The sequence below is a fragment of the Periplaneta americana genome, chromosome 9 (genome assembly GCF_040183065.1).
Source record: "Periplaneta americana isolate PAMFEO1 chromosome 9, P.americana_PAMFEO1_priV1, whole genome shotgun sequence".
NCBI classification, from domain to species: Eukaryota; Metazoa; Arthropoda; class Insecta; order Blattodea; family Blattidae; genus Periplaneta; species Periplaneta americana.
In genome coordinates, this window is record NC_091125.1 from 129,092,228 (window position 1) to 129,111,815 (window position 19,588).

General features: G+C 34.2%; 1 protein-coding gene across 1 annotated transcript in view; it reads right to left on the reverse strand.

The window, feature by feature from the left end:
• Positions 1-1,463: 1,463 nt before the first annotated feature.
• LOC138706504 (sodium/potassium-transporting ATPase subunit beta-2-like) overlaps positions 1,464-19,588 on the reverse strand; it is a 77,825-nt gene continuing 59,700 nt past the window's right edge. Inside the window, exons 6-8 of the mRNA XM_069835859.1 lie at positions 15,642-15,810; positions 12,240-12,376; positions 1,464-9,387 (exon numbers count right to left, since the gene is read on the reverse strand). Coding sequence (XP_069691960.1) covers positions 12,273-12,376; positions 15,642-15,810 — 273 coding nt within the window. The 3' untranslated portion in view covers positions 1,464-9,387; positions 12,240-12,272. The remainder of the gene's footprint in view (positions 9,388-12,239; positions 12,377-15,641; positions 15,811-19,588) is intronic.

Consider the following 19,588-nt stretch of genomic DNA (forward strand, 5'->3'; position numbering starts at 1 on the left):
GCTATCAAAAAGGAGTGCGTTATATGGCAGTAAAATTTTTTAATAGTCTCCCTATCGATATAAAAAATGAAACTCAAAACATAAAATTATTTAGGGCCAAATTAAAGAAGTACCTAATTTCTCACGCCTTCTATTCTGTAGGTGAATTCATGACATTCAATAACACTTCATGAAATTGATACTAAAACTATGTGTTGTACTAGTAGACTATATTGTAAATCTCGTCTGTATACATCATCTAGACTGTGACTATAAATTAAGATTTTATAATAGTATTAAGTTTTTTGACTTGTTCCATATTCTAGCTGTAAGCATGTATGAATACCATGGAATGTTAATAAATACAATACAATACAATGGCTATTAGACGAGGAAAATTCGCTCCGGTGCCGGGATCGAACCCGGGTCCTTGGTTCTACGCACCAAGCACTCTAGCCACTGAGTTACGCCACAATGTTCAAGTACATAACTCTCACTAAATAAATTTCTGGAGAGGTGTAGTCAAGTAATGATAATGATAACCTTAAATGTAGGGTACCTTAGACTTTTAAGATGCTTGTGGTGAATGTCTCTTACTGTTACGATCTATTTGGAGAAGTGGTTAGAAATTCAAAGTTGATCTTAAATTATAATTTTTTTGCATTGTTCAATCCACAGCACCGGATCGAATCTCACTCCTCTAGTGTTTTTCCCTTTGTGGCCTTACTCCATGTTGGACATATACTAAATCAACTACCATTATAAGGAGCGCACTCAATTGAGTGACTTAGTGGCCGGGATTCCACAGTATATGCACTGTTGGGCGAAGAATCTACGTGAAGATTAATTTTCGGTCCTAGTTCGCTCAGTACGTAGAACCAAGGACCCGGGTTCGATCCCCGGTGCCGGAGTGAATTTTTCTCCTCTAATAACCATTGTTAACATAACAGACAAATTATCCGATTGGGACAAGTTACCTGGTTGAGGTTTTTTCCGGGGTTTCCCCTCAACCCAATATAAGCAAATGTTGGGTAACTATCGATGCTGGACCCCCGACTCATTTCACCGGCATTATCACCTTCATCTCATTCAGACGCTAAATAACCTAAGATCTTGGTCATAAAATAACCTACAGTACTAAAAAAATAAAAAAAAAAGTCTTGATGGCAGTCCTCCTGTATGTAGGCAACAAGTTTCGCAACTCTGTTACAAGTAGCATTTATACCGATCTGCTCTTGTTTATTGCACATGCGCAGTGCGTTTTATCTAGAACTCAGTAAAATTAGGCGGCCCATTTTTTTTCTGGAACTGTAGATGAATTGAATAAATTGCTTCAGCAACTATTATATTGTAAGTATTGAAACTTCCGTCAGGGGGTACCTAATATATGAAGAGAGAGAGAGAGAGAGAGAGAGAGAGAGGGAGGTAGAGGGAGAGGGAGGGAGGAGGTAGCAAGATAATGAGGAATAGAAATAAACTGATGATTTATATAAAAAAAACATTTTAATTAAAAAAATACAAAATATATTTATATACAACAATTGCATATGTGATGCCACAATTCTCAGACTCATATTGTAATATTGCACGAGTATGAGTGTATGACAATGTGCAAAATAAAATTCAATCTGAAGGTGACATCCGTGCTTTACCTCAACAACAGCAACAGCAGTGACCACACTATCCAGATTATTGGTGATGGGTGTTATTAAAATACGACAGAAGCTCCAACACTAAGCATACTTAAATCAAATTAAAGTTGTTCTTTATTAGCATTATTACTTCATGAATATATTTAAAAATTAAGCTTATTTTTTAATTGCGGTACTTCTGCGCACGATCTCCAAACAAATGCAAACATTTATCTCAGTGACACTTTGGGATCACTTCGCTGCAAAAATTCGTGACTAACTTTGTAATGTGATTTAATTCTACACATATTTATAAGCGGCAAAATTTTTCCAGGTGTATATTTATGTTCCAAAGAGATGGAAGTTTGAAGGGGCTATGGTGTCAGACTTGCGAAATGAGCTTCGTAATTTCTTATATCAACTTGACAACAACTTCAGGGGTTTGTCCAGCAGTAAGAGAAGTTAATTTGAAATGAAATTTTGACATATTGTTAACGCGTTCAAGCACATTTCCCGCATTAGGTATTTCGCAAATCTTTCAGTTTTTTTTTTTGTGAATTTTTGTTAGGTCACTTTTGCTTCTTATGCAGAAACGTAATTATTGAACGAACATATTTCAATATAAACTCCTTATACAATGAAATATTCTAGACATATACGCATAGTGATGTTGCAGGACAAACAATATCTCGGTTTGATAATTGTTTCGCATTAGAGTGGTAACACAGGCCTATCTTAATTTTGGAATTTCCCTGATACTTAACAATCAAATTATTTCCTTGTACATCCCCATGTGAGACACATTATTTGCGCATAGATAGTATCAAGTAATGTTCTCTCAAAACGAATGGCAGAGATTTTTTAGTGCTAGACTTTTTTGCAAAACTAAAACTTAACTCCAGTGTATAATGTAGACGACAATAACATCTAGATGAATAGTACAGGATTATTCATACAAAGCTTTAACTACTGTCTTAAGTGTCTTCACGATGCCTGGTACAAAAATGTTAAAGGAAGAAACTGTTAATGTTTTTTCATTATTTTTCTTTTCAACATCTTCACATTTAATGGTTTTGATAAATTGTTACTTCTTTCACTTGTATCGCCATATAATCAGGCCATTGTGGGATATTAAGAAATCTTGTTCAAAACACACTAATATAGAGTTAAAACATGTAAATAAAACTTTTTATGTACAGATGAGACAACATACGATTTCTCTGATCAACTACATTGGTGTTTATTTCTGACATTCAGAATTATACTACTCAAGTAGAAAATGTACATTAAACTTTATGGTCTCAAATCTTGTGTTCAAGTACATAACTCTCACTAAATAAATTTCTGGAGGGGTGTAGTCAAGTATTGTACCCTTGTAATGATAACCTTAAATGTAAGGTACCGTAGATTTTTAAGATGCTTGAGGTGAATGTCTCTTACTGTTACGATCTATTTGGAGAAGTGGTTAAAAATTCAAAGTTTATCTTAAATTGTAATTAATTTACATTGTTATAATGTGTTTCTTATGAGATGGATATTACCATTAATATTACATGTTTTTTTGACACAAGCAATGTAGGAAACTTAATTCTGTCTCTTAAGTAGAAATGCATCATTTGTATCAATAATTCGTAAGTTAGGATCAAATTACAAACTGTTTATATTTGTAAACTTATTCTTGCTTCCATTGTCTCGAACGTTTTTGGACTTTAGACTTTCTCGGAGATAGTGTTCAGAAAAGGAATTCATGGTTTCCTACAGTTTGTTCACACTTGATTATCTCCGACGTTTCAGAACAACTTACAAGTTCTGTCATCAGCTTAGCCAGACATAACAGAGTAGCTGACTCTTAAGGTTTTGGACACTACAATTCTGATAATAATTAAACCTGTAAGTAATTCTTGGAAGATATTAAGATTCATCACATGGTTGGAATTCCCAAAATCCTCGCCCCCTTATGTCCTCCATACCCAGTTCAATGTTCACATATTCCCAGCGTGTTGACAGGCTATCCTATCAAATTACTGAGCAACATTCTTTGTCTCCTGTTCCAGTAATTACATTTGTACGCTTCCAAGTGCGGAGACCATCTAGTATTGATGGAATGATAGAATGATCATGCATTTTTCCTACTAAGGAGGGCCCGAAGACTAGAAAATCACGTTACTACATCCTGCTGCATTCTATAGTGAAACGAAAATCGCAATACTGTGGTATCGTGATTCACTATGGTGCCTTCTGTCGATGCAGCTACACAACACCCAGGTCCGAAGAAGTCCGATATAACAGTCTCTTCGTCTACCTGGAAGTTATGCAGTTCCCTCAGACAGAATGCAAATCATGGTACTACATCTCCGGTGGAAGTTTAAATTAATGAAGGCGAAAGTTAAGGTAACTAACTGGGATTTGAACACAGGCCCGTTTGTTTCACGGTCGGGCATGCTAGTCATTATTCCATTGAGGTGAACATGATAATCAGCCATTCCAGGCAAATTGGGAATTCTAATGAAAATGTATTTTTCAGAAATATTTGTTTATTATTAGTGTAAGAGATAGATAAGGCTCTAAATTTAAATATTCTAATGTTTATTTTCAAAAGGAAAATATTTTACAAGTTTCATGGGCATTGATTCTAAGTGGTCATGGTTAGGTAATAGGTACTTTTTGTTTTCCTAATGTTTGCAGCAATTATTCACAGAGAGATAAGCTGTTAATGCATGTTTTTCAAGCAGCTATTGTTGAAGAAATATTTTGAGAGCCTGCACGTTAATTCCAGAGCTCCAGGATCTAGGAACTTTTTACTCTGTACTACATTCTTTCTCCCATTTATTTTAAGTACAGACGTGGACAGATTATTATCAAAATTGAAGATTTTTATTATATATTTTTACAAAATATGATTCTTCAATTCAGACTGCAGTTGACAGTTTTGCGTATTTCCAAATAATTAGCAAAATTGAAGATTTGTATTGTATATTTTTAGAAAATTTCACTCTTGAATTTGAACTACATTTGATATTTTTGCATATTACAAATTATTAGCAAAACTGAAGATTTTTACTATATATTTTTACCAAATTCGACTCTTCAATTTGGACTACAGTTCACATTTTGGATATTTCCAAATAATTAGCAAAACTGAAGATTTTTATTTTATATTTTGTCAAAATTTGACTCTTCAATTTAGACTGCAGTTGACATTTTTGCATATTTACAAATTTTTATCAAAATTAAGGATTTTTATTATATATTCTTATAAAAATTGGCTCTTCAATTTAAACTACAGTTGATATTTTTGCATTTTTCTGTCTACTATAATGATAGAAATATGAAAAATTGTCAACTGTAGTGTAAATTGAAAAGTTAAATTTTGTAAACAGAATTATCATAAAAATCGTCAATTTTGTTAATAATTTGTCCACATCTGTAGTTTGGGTTAATAACAATTAGCAATCTTACAGTTCAAGTGAATATTTTGACTTAGAAATGTCACAGTTGTTTTGAAACCGGAAAAATTAAGGATATTAACTCATCTGTAACATCCGTGACGTGAAAGAAACGGCTACAAAATATTTACCGATTATGTTTTTGCGCACCAATTGGATGCCATGAGATAGCTTTCACATAGACACTATGAGAATGACTCTTTTTGTGCTTGAGGCAAATACCTGTGTTTTACACTTCTTATTAATAAGGTGTGAAGTGAGTTCACAAATCCTGTAACATCCTGACGAAACCTTTTCTTTATTTTTTGCAATAATAATAAATTTTATTCAAACAAATTTTTTCTCTAAATTACAGGCCTACTGATATTCTCAATATATAGAATTTAAAAATAGTAAAAATGTGACATCCATGACAACTGGAATGGCTGCAATGCATTAGTAAACAATATAAATTTGCAAAGAATGCGGCCCTATGCTGTTTATGTTACGGTAATATTCCTTCGCTTATCTGTAGATATTAATGAAACTATACACTACAAGAATGTAGTCAGGTTTCCTGTCGTTAGGATGGAACCTCTAATCTCTAATCTAGCCTATTATCTGTAGTTCCGAGAGAGAAAAAGAGAAGAAGAAAAGTTTGAAAGTGCTGGCGAGGGGAAGGAAAGTGGGAGAGGCAGAGAATTTTCTCAATTTATAAAAATTGTAACAGTACAACAGAGGCCTGCCAATTAAAGGACTGTAACGTAAATTGAACACTGCAGGACATGTCTCTTCAACCTAGGTAAGAAGGTCGTCAGTACTTAGACCTTTGGGCCGTCCTAGGAATCTGTACAGCAGAAAGACGAAACAAGACCTCTGCGCAAGTGGTATGTGGGAGGGCTAGGGCCAATGATTGGTTCAACCAATCGCTTGCAGGGAGGGTATCATTTCGATCTGAAGTGTACTTCACCTTCTACCACGAGCATCTTACCCCTTAGCGGCCTCGAGCTGATGCTGCCCGCAATGCACTCCGGCACAAATAGACTCCGCCCAAAATGTGTGAAGTTACTCTACAGATTCCTGAAACGGACCGTAGTTAACCATTATTCCAAAAGTAACATAGAAATGTTTGAGTGCACCACGGAAATTTGATTCAATTTCCAACCACACTTGCCTTGACTACACCCCTCATTACTGGCTACATGAAGGTCTGTCCGTAACTAACATTAAAAATAATAATAATACATACTCTGTGACATAAAGAGCTACAAAACTGACTATTGTCTCTGTATATCGAAATAGAGAGTACCATTACAAATAAGTAATTAATACATGTAAAGCGGAAGGCTTGTGTTAAGAAACTGCCTACTATAAAATTAGTAGTTATTCAAATATTGGACGAGAGCTGAGAAATAGAGAGCACTGTCTAGGTAACAATAAGTGGGAACAACGTGTGAATGAAAAATGTACAAAGAAAAATTAGCAGCCATAAATCTATATCAGTTCGCTTTTTCTACTTCTGGCGGATAATCCGCTACAACAATTCAGTATAGACAAGTGGTCGGTAAAGATTACATAACATAAAATGCAGCCCGCAATACACAGTAAAGGGACAGTAGGCGGGAGAGGATATCCAAATTGTTTAACATTGAATGATTAAGGAGAGGGAGATCATGCCTTACCCATCCGCCCTGTTTGTGTATTAAGGGGTTGAATCACGAAATGCCGACCGCTGGTATAGACTACTACGCCAGGGATTTAATCTTGAGGCTGCAGAGTAGCGCATCACTTGAATTTCCTTGTAACACGAGGAAAATGGTATAGGTATACAGATTGAACCCTAAGTAATGTCATTAATTTCAAGGGATTATTCTTTGAGATATTTCAAACAGAGATTAATACAATTTTGTTTGTTTTCGCTTCTTTTGTGAGATAAAATTGTTTTATATGAAAAATTTCACAGCGTGTTTTGAAAAAGCCATTGATTCAATTCCCAATATGCTGTCAATTTAAGAGAGCAGAGTATTATGGTAATAAATTATTGAACGAATTTTAGTTTTATCCTTTAAATATGCAGAAATTTTATCCGAACAAATGTCACATGAAAAATTTCTTTGCAGAACGGAAAGTTACATTTGTTCGGATAAAATTTCTGCACATATAAAGACAAAACTAAAATTATTCAATTATTAATAATTTATTATCATAATACATTGAGTTCATAAATTGACTGAGCATTTTCGGAATTCAATCAATGTCTTTCTCAATTTTTATTTTATTTTAGTAGGTTATTTTACGACGCTTTATCAACAGCTTAGGTTATTTAGCGTCTGAATGAGATGAAAGTGATAATGCCGGTGAAATGAGTCCGGGGTCCAGCACCGAAAGTTATCCTGCACTTGCTCATATTGGGTTGAGGGAAAACCCCGGAGAAAACCTCAACCAGGTAACTTGCCCCGACCGAGAATCGAACCCGGACCACCTGGTTTCGCGACCAGACGCGCTAACCGTTACTTCACAGGTGTGGACGTCTTTCTCAAAACACGCTATGAAATATTTCATATAAAACAATTTTTATCTCGAAAAGGAATCACAAACGAACAAAATTGTATTAAATCTTTTTTGTTTGAAGTTTCTCGAAGAATAACCCCCTGAAATTAGTGGCATTACTTACATTTGACCCTATATATTGTCGTAGTTTCCCAGCTCTTCCAGTTATGACTTGGTAATAGCTCAACATGTTCAAATTTCTTTATTCCGGAACATGTTTCATCGGTACATACCATTTCAATTACGAGTATATTCAGTCTTGTGACAGTGCCAGCAGACAAATTTGCTGTATTAAAATATGTGCTACACAGTGGTCAAATTGAGAGTGTACACAGAATGGCAGCAGGATATATAAATAATTATAAAGCATACTGGCACTAAAAACAAATTTAGAAAGATCTAAGAGCGTTAACAAGAATCCTATGATTCCTTCCTGCGAGTAGATCGGCCGTATGTGATGCTTTTAGTAATCTCTTTCCAGTGTGAGTGTTACGAAAGCACAAAGAATCTACGTAATTCTTTCTCTTTTGAATATACATGATTTATATCAGAATTACGTAATTTTTTAAATTATGTTTTAAATGGATAACTTAGCTCACTAGTTATAGATCATTAAGTATACCGAAATTGCTTTTCTTAATTGTATTAGGACTGCTGTTAATACTTTTCTTATTATTTGAAAATATCTGCTTGAGTATTAATTTTTTCTTCAACATTCTTAATAAGCATAAATATTCAACAGAGTTACCGGTATGTAAGTTCTGACATTATTGACAAATAAAAAAAAAACATCCTGAATGAAACAAAAAAGTACCTGTCCAAAATATTCACTGACTCTTAGAATGAATGAACCTGGAGGTCCATGGACCCCACTTTGAGAACGACTGAGCTAAGCTATAAGTTTTAATTTAGAAAAGTTGTTTTTAGTATGCCTTAAATTAGATTTTTTATGAGAAATTAAAACGCTACAGTTCCACAACGTTTAAAATGCAATATAATAACAGTTCATCAAAACGTTAAGTAAATCTAGTCAACGCAAACTGATTAGGTTTAGATCATGTAGTACATCAGCCCTGTTCGCATCCTCTAAACATGTAGCTAACTAACATTGTTAAGACAGTTCTATGCAAATGTGAGATTTAAAGACCTTAATAGAAGTCATCTATACCTTTGCAGAATGGTGGGATCTGATTTGAATTCTCCTGATTCGGACATCAAAAACCACCGATGTTTCACAGTAATTTATATCCAATTCGACCACTGAAGTTGAAAAACATTGCGTTAAAACATACACAAAATTGCTCTATGATATTAAAATATACACATAGCCTACTATGGACAGATTCCGTGTTATATTTTAGAACTTACAAGATTTGATAAGATGTGAGAGCTAAAATGTACAAATACAGTAGTTTATTTAATATAACACTGACTTGTAAAATATCAAAATGGTTCAAAATGTTATATAAAACTATTTGTCAAATATAATTTATATAATTTAATGATAAAACATATTATTTATCTTGTTTTTGAACTCTGTTGATATTTTCACTTTGACCAACCATTAAGCATCACAGTACTTGCAGAACAAATACGTGGTTCTTTGAAAAAAATATTGGTACACATACCACTAGCACAAACATCGAACAGTTCTTATTTGCTTTCCAATATCTAAACAACCAAACAGTAAAAGCATGCTGGAGTCTTCGGTACGGCAGGAAATCTGTGCGTGGAACTGATCTTCACCAGTCAGTTCAGTCACATTCGTGCTTAAGTCATGACTCCTCGACTGCTAACACATGCTGTGGAAAACAAATCATTTAATCACTTGACAGTCATATTGGAAAAACTAAATATTTTATGTGATGAGTTTACTGTAATAATTATTTATGCAACAATTGGATAATCTTGATGATTATGGCATGAGTGAATGCTTGTCGTACAATTTTCACGAGTGTCATAATAAGATTATTCACGAGTTGGCTACAGCACTTTATGGCATTTTAGCATGACTATTACACTTTTACTACGTCACACTACTTTTGACCAATAAAACGGTACAAAGGGACGTCTTTCAACTAATCATGGCTCCTTATCGCACAATTTTATCTCGTCCCTAGCATTTGTTTAATTTTATCGCGTCCCTAGCATTTGTTTATTTTTATCACTACCCTAGCATTTGTTTCTTTGTTTGCCAACATTTCAAACTGCACTGGTCTGGACATCAAAAAACAGAAAATTACAAACCACTCCAGTCGATGCACAACACTTTCAAATATGACTCGCATTGGCATTCAAAAACAAGAATTAATAAAGATCACTGGTCATAGCTATGCATCTTCCCTGAAACCCTATTTACAAATAAATGAAGAGCACCATTCGGAAATCCTGAATAAGTTGAGGGATATACCATGTACATCAACGAGTTCACTTCTTTTACGCACACGTCCAATATAACATCAACTGAACCACCAACCACTAAAACATTCAAATTTTGAAATTGCACTTTCAATAATTGTATCTTTTAAATTATTCATGTTTATTTTTTTTATTTCATCATCGTTAATTAAAACGTTTCTTGTTTATTTCATCATCCCTAATTAAAACTTTTCTAACACTTGTTTATATTATTTAGGTTATGTTTGTTATAGCTTCTGCTATAGCCTATGATATTATGGATAGTCACGTATCAGCGATTGTTCAATACTAAGATTTATTGAAAGTCATCTGTCAAGTGACGTTGATTACTGGGATCCGGATGATTGAAGTGGAATGCAAATGTTTAATAAAAATTAAACTGAATCAACAAAGCCTTCTTGACTAGTAACCGTCCACAGAGTACTTTGTTACTTCTAATCTTTATATACTTTCTTCTAATCGTGTAATAGTCAATTAAATCCCACTCGAGTTTTGATTTTCTCTAGATAAATCAAAACCTCTAGTGAGATTACTGTTGATAAATTGAAGAAAATTATGAAAGAAACTCGAAATCCATAGCTATGGTTCGTCCCAGGAATCTGTAGAGTAGAAAGACGAAATAAGACCTTTGCGCAAGTGGTATGTGGGAGGGCTAGGACCAATGACCGCTCTGGGGAGAGGCATTGGCTGAACGAAGCTACCAATCGCTTGCAGGAAGGGAATCATTTCTATCTGAACTCTCTACCACGAAAATCTTACCCCTTAGCGGCTTCGAGCTGATGCTATCCGCAATACACTCCGGCACAGATAGACTCCGCCCCCATATGCGCCAAGTTACTCTAGAGATTCCTGGGACGGACCATAACAATTTGTGTTCATAAAGGTACCGTCACACGTTGCTTAGTTTTCAGACTTCTCAATAAAAACAAAGTTATAGACAATTTTCTACAAATGTGTTCAATACAGTGTTCCCAAGTAAGTTTCGTGTCAACTACAATGCTCGACATATTAAAGTAAATATTTCCATTAAAAGATTGTAAAGAAAAGATTAATGATTTAGATTTACCACAGTCTAGTACATACAGTCACGAAGCTCAATACGTAGGGAATATGCATTCAATGACAGTTTAACTTTAGTTGCTTGCCACTAGGATCGCTACTATCGCACAGTCTATTGTTCCATGGTGCACTGCGTTTTCCTCGAGTAAGAGATGCTAGCCCCAGCGTGCTCTGTGCTGACGATCCCTGTTTTAGACTGTGGTTTTACCTTCGTTCAAAACAAGATCATTTGCATTAAACCATGTTTTTGCTTCTTATTGATATAGTAATGATTCACTATTTCAAGCCAATATGACATTACAAGAATATTGTGAAATAGCATGTGTACCAGAGCTTATGGTTGTTCTGCCGTCCCTTTACAGATTGTTTGTGTGAAAGTTGATGAAATTGTACAGTTTATCTATTTATATTGTTATTGTTTATTGAACTGTCCGAAGACAGGTCTGGACACCAACAAGGCATCACTCATGAAGCAACTAGGCCAGGAGATAATAGGGTACGGTGGCCAGTTCATTTCTCCCTCCATTGCATACATCGCTGACTAGCTACATATTGCATTAGTCACACTTCAGATGTATGCAAACAATTGTTTTTCCTCCGACACATATCGTCAAGTGAGATGTACTGGCTAGTAATAGATTTATATTGCAATCAAAATCAAAATGTATAATCAAAAATATTACTGTGAAAATAAAAGAGCAATAGCTTATTTATGTGACCAAAATGAAATATTTATTTCAACGGTTAAATATGAAGTATAAATCGTTAACATTTTCTAGTGACAAAATCCCCTTCCACATTTGACTAGAAAGTAGGTCTTGTATCGTGGAAAAATGTTCCTTATGTTTGTAAATTGTGAAAAAATTAGTGGAAACCAGCAAGTTTTCAGCTGTTTCTACAAATGCATTTAAATTATATCTTAGACCAATAATAAATATTCTTATGAAAACAGTTGAAAAGTGTAATCCCAAAAACATGTTAAGTTCATTATTATCCAAGGATTGGTCTAGTTCTTGTATCCACCAGTCTAAGGAGGCAGTTTTCAAGTGACATACACAACAACACAACCTTTTAGATAAGAATTGGCGTTGTTTTGGAATAAAACATACTTAAAATACAGTCAACTCCGGTTATTACATATAATGTTAAGCCCCCTTCACAACACGAAGTTTTGTACCTATATTTGGCAGCTGCAGAACAAGTAAGCGTCTCAGTTGACCCACACCTCGAATCGCACGAGACCGACGCCTTTGTCTTTGTTGTACTCTATATTAGGAGCCCACACTCTGCATTCCACATTGACCAAAGTCCCAGCTGAAAAAAAAAAAACAAACGATACATTAAATAACTATAACACTACTACTACTACACCTACTACTACTACTACTGCTACTAATAATTATTACTGCTACTACTGCTAATAATAATAGTAGTAGTAGTAATAATAATAATAATAATAATAATAATAATAATAATAATAATAATAATAATAATAATAATAATAATAATAATAATAATAATAAAGTTTTTGTGGTGCTAAGTTTGTTAGTGATGCTCTTTGTCGCAGTCGTGATCGTAGCTGTTTTGGCGTTCGTATTCTTGGGGATGATTTTAATTGGAATTAGTCTCTGTAGCGAAGGTTTTTGGAGGTTATGATCTGTATGAGTGCTATTCATAGACATTTCGCTAGCGCGCGTTACTACCGTGCTAAACTAGCCCGGCTATCGACCGATTACTTGTACAGAACTCATATAATATCATATAGCTAATACTGGTTTATGAATACGAAAAACGTTAGTTCGCTGATCATCCACCGAAAGTCCGCTCTAAGAATGTCTATGAATACGGCCCTATGGTATTAGGTTTAGTCTAACGTAAGTATAAATATGAAAAACTTCCCATTCTTACACTGTTTAGTAATGTATAAAAAAGTGTGAATACAAAAGAAAACGGAATGATAACGTAATTTCTTCTTGTATAATTAGGGGCGTGATTTTTTGGTATTAATGTGTTTAAAACTTGATTTTATGCATTGATAATGCAAATCCCTTAATAACAGTCCAAAATTAAGTTAAATATATCCACAAATTTTCGTTAAATTGATATAAATTAATGAAATTACTTAATAATAACGACATTTTCAGGAAGAAACAGGTTTCATGGAGAATTTTCACGAAAAATTACTCTTTTTTTCAAATAAATCGTGAAAAATGTGTCCATAGGTCCATAGGCCCTTTTTCGGGAGAATGTTTAATTCGATTTTCCGTTTTAAAATCTACTTGTTAACGTAGTTTCGTTTCAATATCTTGTAAACAGAGGGCAGGTTAGTTAATTGAATGAACCCATGCACCCTTGCGTAGTTGCGGAACTCAACAAACATCAGTAAAGGTGACCCTCAAAGTGAGTGTGAGTCCATCCAGGATGTGCACTGAAGTGTAAACTGCACTCTGAAGATAAACTTTGAAGTGGGTGTGAATCCATTCTAGATTAAAATACTAAATAACCTGTAGTCTGCATTCTATACCCATCAAATATTCTTAATTCTTACATATTCGGTACAATTTATGACGTATCTATGAAATATATGTAAGAAATATAATTTTACTAAAAAAAGATTAACTCGCGATATGACCAAAGATGTTAAAGCGAGTATAAATAACAGCGAAAGAAAAAAAAATACAGATACAATATATTTTGCATTGAACATTTAGAGCAATATTATTCCACAAAGCCTTCGCAAAACTGTATTAGTAACAATAAGTGCACTGTAATGGATCTATTTCAGTACAGTTTTGTGTTATGAAGAATGGAATGGTTTCCCTAGCAACAATAGCTGTAAATACAACAAAAAAAACATGATCGTGCAAAAACAATTTTAGAAAGCATGATGAAAAAGATATTCAGATAGTCAATATAATATAATATAATATAATATAATATAATATAATATAATATAATATAATATAATATAATATAATATAATATAATATAATATAATATAATATTGTTTTATTATTTATAATTCGCATTTATATAAGATTTTCCATTGAAAAATTGCTCACATAATAATTGAGGGTTTGTGGTGGAAGATAGGCACTTCTCTCAAATGCAAGTTTTGAGAAAATTGATGTTGAAAATTCAAACCATAATAATATTACCTATGCACGCCTTTACATTTTGGGTACTCCTGACCTCTATGATCACAGTATTGAACTACAACTTGGTGATCATATGCATAACAGATCAGAGAACACAATAAAGCGTCTTACTCAAAAAGGGCACATCCCTTGAAATGCCCTTCTTGCACCCAGCCCCTCAATTAATATATTTCAGAATGATTTCACCATAAAAACGAGTGATGAATCATTGAGACCAAGGCTCGCAGTAAAACATCCAACTAATGGAAGCTATTATGAAGTTTAAAGAGGAATCAAATGGTTTTTATCATGTTTGCAATTTTATAATGTTATAATTTAAACATAAGACCAACAGTTCAGTCGCAATTTTATTATATATTAAATTTTATACCTGCATTTTTAAATTTTAGATCGTCAATCATCATAAGTCAATCATAAAATAGTTGTTTTATTATTATATAAAGGTTGTGTTTAATCAGTTTGTACACATTCCGCAATAAAGACATGAAAAAATGTACAAGATATTGTATGTAAAAGCCCGAAGAGCGAAAACGTTTGCTTTAATTTTCACAATACACAATGATCATTTACATATGTAAATGTCATTGATTTTAAATTTGCGATATGTCAATTAGACTGAACTCCAAATAAAACACTATTATATTATATTAAAAAACAATTTTATCAAATCAATAAATATAATGTAATGTAATGGTGTGCAATGCAATGTACTTAATAGGACGTAGGCCTATAATGCAATTCGATGCAATGAAGGATGGAAGACAAGAAGAAAAGGTTTAGAAACGTGAAAAATTGTTGATGGAAACACAATTATGTAAGGAATTTCTAACTGTGGTCTTATTGTTAGATCCTTGCTCCCTAAGAAGGTCTGTTATTTCTCATTTCCCTATTTTCTGTCTTGTTTCTCTTTCAGAGGCCTCTATGATACATTATCCTACACAGATATCTGCAGTCTTAATCAAGATGCCCGCAAAGTATGGAACCTGATAGGGCCAGAAGCAGCTTGGCGATAACTTTGTCTGTTTCAAGGTTCTTACTACATATCGTAAATCTATGAAATTGGCTCTTTGGTTTCACTTTCCTTCCAAATAAATTCATACTTAAAAAATCCATCGCCCTCATCCGTGGCATGACCTCAAATCGCAATCTTAGGGACTACTAGGAAGACCATTTTCTGTGTACAGTTTTCTATAGTGAGATAGTACAAGATAGTTGGAATATTATCGAATAAGATAACCAGACTGTTGAATTTTCATAATATCGAGAACATATTTTAAATACCCAACATTCGTTTGATTATGATAAAAGTTTAAAACTTAAAAACTTCATCATGTTAAAGTGTATTAAAAAAGGTAATGCACCTCAACCAAGCCGAATGGCCTTTTCAATATCGTTTCTATTTTGTTAAAGATTCAACTTACGCTCTGGGTTTTCAAAGGGGATAGCCACTAACGGACTCATATAATTCTCTGTGCTGTTGTAAGGAAAATAGTAGCCTGGGAATCCCCTGCGAGGTAAATAATCAATTGAACCCATTTTCTCCTTGTCGGCTGTTTCGCTTCCTTCGCAGCTTACCCAGATTGTCTTCAGCTGTAACATTAAAAAACAAGAATGAGTTATAAATGCAATGCTTCCTGTTTCTCAGAAAATGCTGTTCCTCGCAAGACTGTCCCAGTGTTTACTTCAGCCTACATTCAGCGTTTTCAACCGAATGCTATGGGGATGGTCTTTCAAGATTTAAGGTGAACATAACGACCTTGGGGCAGGTTTCCTTTCGAGTACTTCTGTTTATGTGTGTGTATGTATGTATGTACAGGGACATCATTTTATTTTTACTAACATTTTTAATATTAACCTGTCTATACCTTTAGAGAACCGGAAACACCGCTTGCTCCCCCCTCCAAGACTGGAGTTCGATGATACTGGCGTAAAACACAAATCACTCTACTAGGTTAGGAAGGAAGAAAAGTAGTTCATCCATTTACGTAAACTAGGAAATATCGCGATTTTGAGTTTGATAATTTTCATTAGGTTTTTCTTTAATCAAAGTACAGTACTGTATTAAGAATAAGTGTTTTTACTCACGAAGTGAGTTATCCATGCCAACGTATTCATTATGCAGTGTATACTGTCTACAGCACATTAGCGTACAATATAGAGAAAGAAGTTAAATTGAAAAATAATCATAATATGAATATTTAAACACAATTTTGAAAATGGTGGCCGTTCATTTCGATACAGGCTTCAGTTCTTTTGTGCATATTATCGCACTATAGACTATTGCATCTAATTCCAATTGCCAGTTTCGTCCTTCGTACTAGTAACTCATGTTGAAATAATTCTGTACCTAATCTACGTACTGTGAATTCAATCTTCACTTCTGCCCGACCCGAAAATATAAAATTACTCAGACATGCTATCTACTGTCCGTCCAAGTGGTTATGCCGCAGGATTGTAGAAAGGGAGGAAATCACGTGACAGTTAATTACTTAACGAGGCCCTTTTATTTAAGTTAAATTAAACAGCTGTATAATATTACGTAAACGTCCAATTCCTAAGAGAAATTAATGTTTTCAGAAAAGAGCTAAAACAGCCCAGGTTTTACAGAGGGGCGAGCAGAAGCAGGTGGGGGAAATCGGGATGCGACGGAGGCAAACGGACAGTACCTGTGCGAAAATATGATTCAATATTGAAAGCTCTTTCGTCACTGGAAAACGCGAACATATTTCTGGAACGTACTATACTCAGTAACTCAGTACTGCTTACTATCTGCGGTCTTGGTTCTGCGTGGAGTTGGAACTTCCTTAGTAGAAGGGGTGGGAGTGAAGAACATTCAAAAACTCAGGTACAATAAAAATTGAAGTAAAAATAAAATGATGTCCCTGTATGTATGTATGTATGTATGTATGTATGTATGTATGTATGTATGTATGTATGTATGCCTATGTACGTGTACGGTATGTTTGAAAGTTTGATTTTCAAATGGTGTGTACCATGTCAATTTTTCATTAGTACCTCAATAATAATAATAATAATAATAATAATAATAATAATAATAATGGGTTGATGCAAAAGTTTGTAGCGTTTTTTCTCTGTAACAAAAGATTTTATTTGAGATAAATAGAAGACAAACATTAAGGCCCATTCACAATGAAAATTAAACATAATCGTAACATAAACACAGAGTTTGCGGCCAGGCTACCAAATGGGATCATTCACAATGATTCACATAAACATTGACAAACATTACCGTAAGACGTTAACATGAAAGTTTGCAAACGCCAAACTTTCATGCTCATGCTTAAGTGATTTGCAAACAGAACACAATCGTGGAGCGCTGAAGTATACGGCAGAATATGAGGAAATGGCGTCGTTATGTTTCCATGATTACCAAGTATGTTTGCTGTTATGTTTATGTTCCCATCGTGAATGATGGTATGACTTATTGATTTTACCGTAACCTTTACATTCTTAAGTTAACGCTTACGTTATGTTTAATTTTCATTGTGAATGAGCCTTTAATCAGTAATAAATTCTCCTACATTATCTACGACTCCCTGCCAACGCTGGGATAGTTTTTCGGTTCCTTCCGAATCTGAAAAAATCTGTTGCTTAGAAATTGAAGTCGTCAAGCCAAGTTTGTAGAGTATCTTTATTATCAAAGGAGTTCCATTCAAGATTGTTGGATAGAGAACAGAACAGGTGGGATCCTGAGGGCTTAAGATCGGGACAGTATGGAGGATAGATATGGTATCACCTCCCAACCAAGCTCCTGGATAGCGGAGTACTGACGTGCATTTCTGTACCCCTAGTCGCTTTTCTTTTATTGCTGCCGCAAATATCAGCAGTTATGGTTACATTCCTGGCAAGCAATTAGTAATACACAACGCCTTCTTTATCCCACCAGACGCATAACATCATCTTCTATGGATGGACACTAAACTTTTGTACGGGGTTTTGTGTTTTGAAACGACAGAACCATTTTATTGCAGTCCTTTCTCCGATGGCATTCTCTCCGTACGCAGTACAAATGTTTCTAGCCACTTCCTCTGCCTTTGTTCCTCTATTAAACTCAAACAAAATAATATGCCGGAGGAAGTGCTCGTTTTTTTCCAAGTTGACATTCCAAATTTACAAACTTCTTCCAAATCTGCAAAATTCAAGGCGTATTTACAAGTACAAAATTCCAAATAACAAAAGACAAACGATAAACAATCTCCTGACAACGCAGTGTTGTGATGAACAAAACCGCTACGGATTTATGCATCAGTCTAATAATAATAATAATAATAATAATAATAATAATAATAATAATAATAGTAATAATAATATTATTATTATTAATATTATTATTATTGTATGACTTGAGGCTTTCCCGGCGTTTGATGTAGAATAACTCTTCTCGGGTTCTCAGCCAGGTGAGTTGGAGATTAGCTTCCAAGCTTTCGACGGCTAGTTCTGCCATCTTCTTCATGGACGAAGAAGATGGCAGAGCTAGCCGTTGAAAGCTTGGAAGCTAATCTCCAACTCACCTGGCTGAGAACCCGAGAAGAGTTATTCTACATTATTATTATTATTATTATTATTATTATTATTATTATTATTATTATTATTAAAAAATTAATTTAGGTTTTATATTATTTTGTTCAGTATGATATCATTGAAGATATTTACTAACAGCGAAACTGATCAAGACTGCGCGGCCAGCATGGCAGAAAACTACGTTCAGGAAGACACACAATAGAAATGAGACGGATCTTTATTTTCCTTACCTGAATCGAAAATTATTATGCTGAATCTTGTTAGTGGAATTATTACCAGCTGAGCTATAGTGGACAAATATTTTATAGTAATTCTACTTCGAAATAGGCTATTTTAAATATTGCAGATATTAAGTCTCTTGTCCCTTGTCTCCTACATTATTTAACATACAATGTGTTTTATAAGTTATGCAGGTTGTCTTTTATATTTAAACGGATTTTTTTTTTGAAAAAAAAAAAAACTCTCGAACACATCTAACTTTATGTTTTAAAGGATACTTTTTCAAAGAAGCAAACCATTTTTTAATATCACTGTTTTGCAAGTTGTAACGTCACCACAATCATTTTTAAATGGCACCCTATGATTCTCTTTATACAGTTGAGCGTCTCGTTTAGATATAGTGAAAAACGTAAACAACGTGCAGGTATCGCGTGGGGGTGGGGGGGGGAGGACGAGCCGTACGATAAACACGAGGGATGCACAAGGTTTTAGTTACAACATTTATGGCGGAGCAGTAATTGAAATTATATTATCCAAAAACATACAAAACAAAAGAATACAAATTGCATAAGATTGTTATGTACACATTTTAAGAAATAAGCAATTA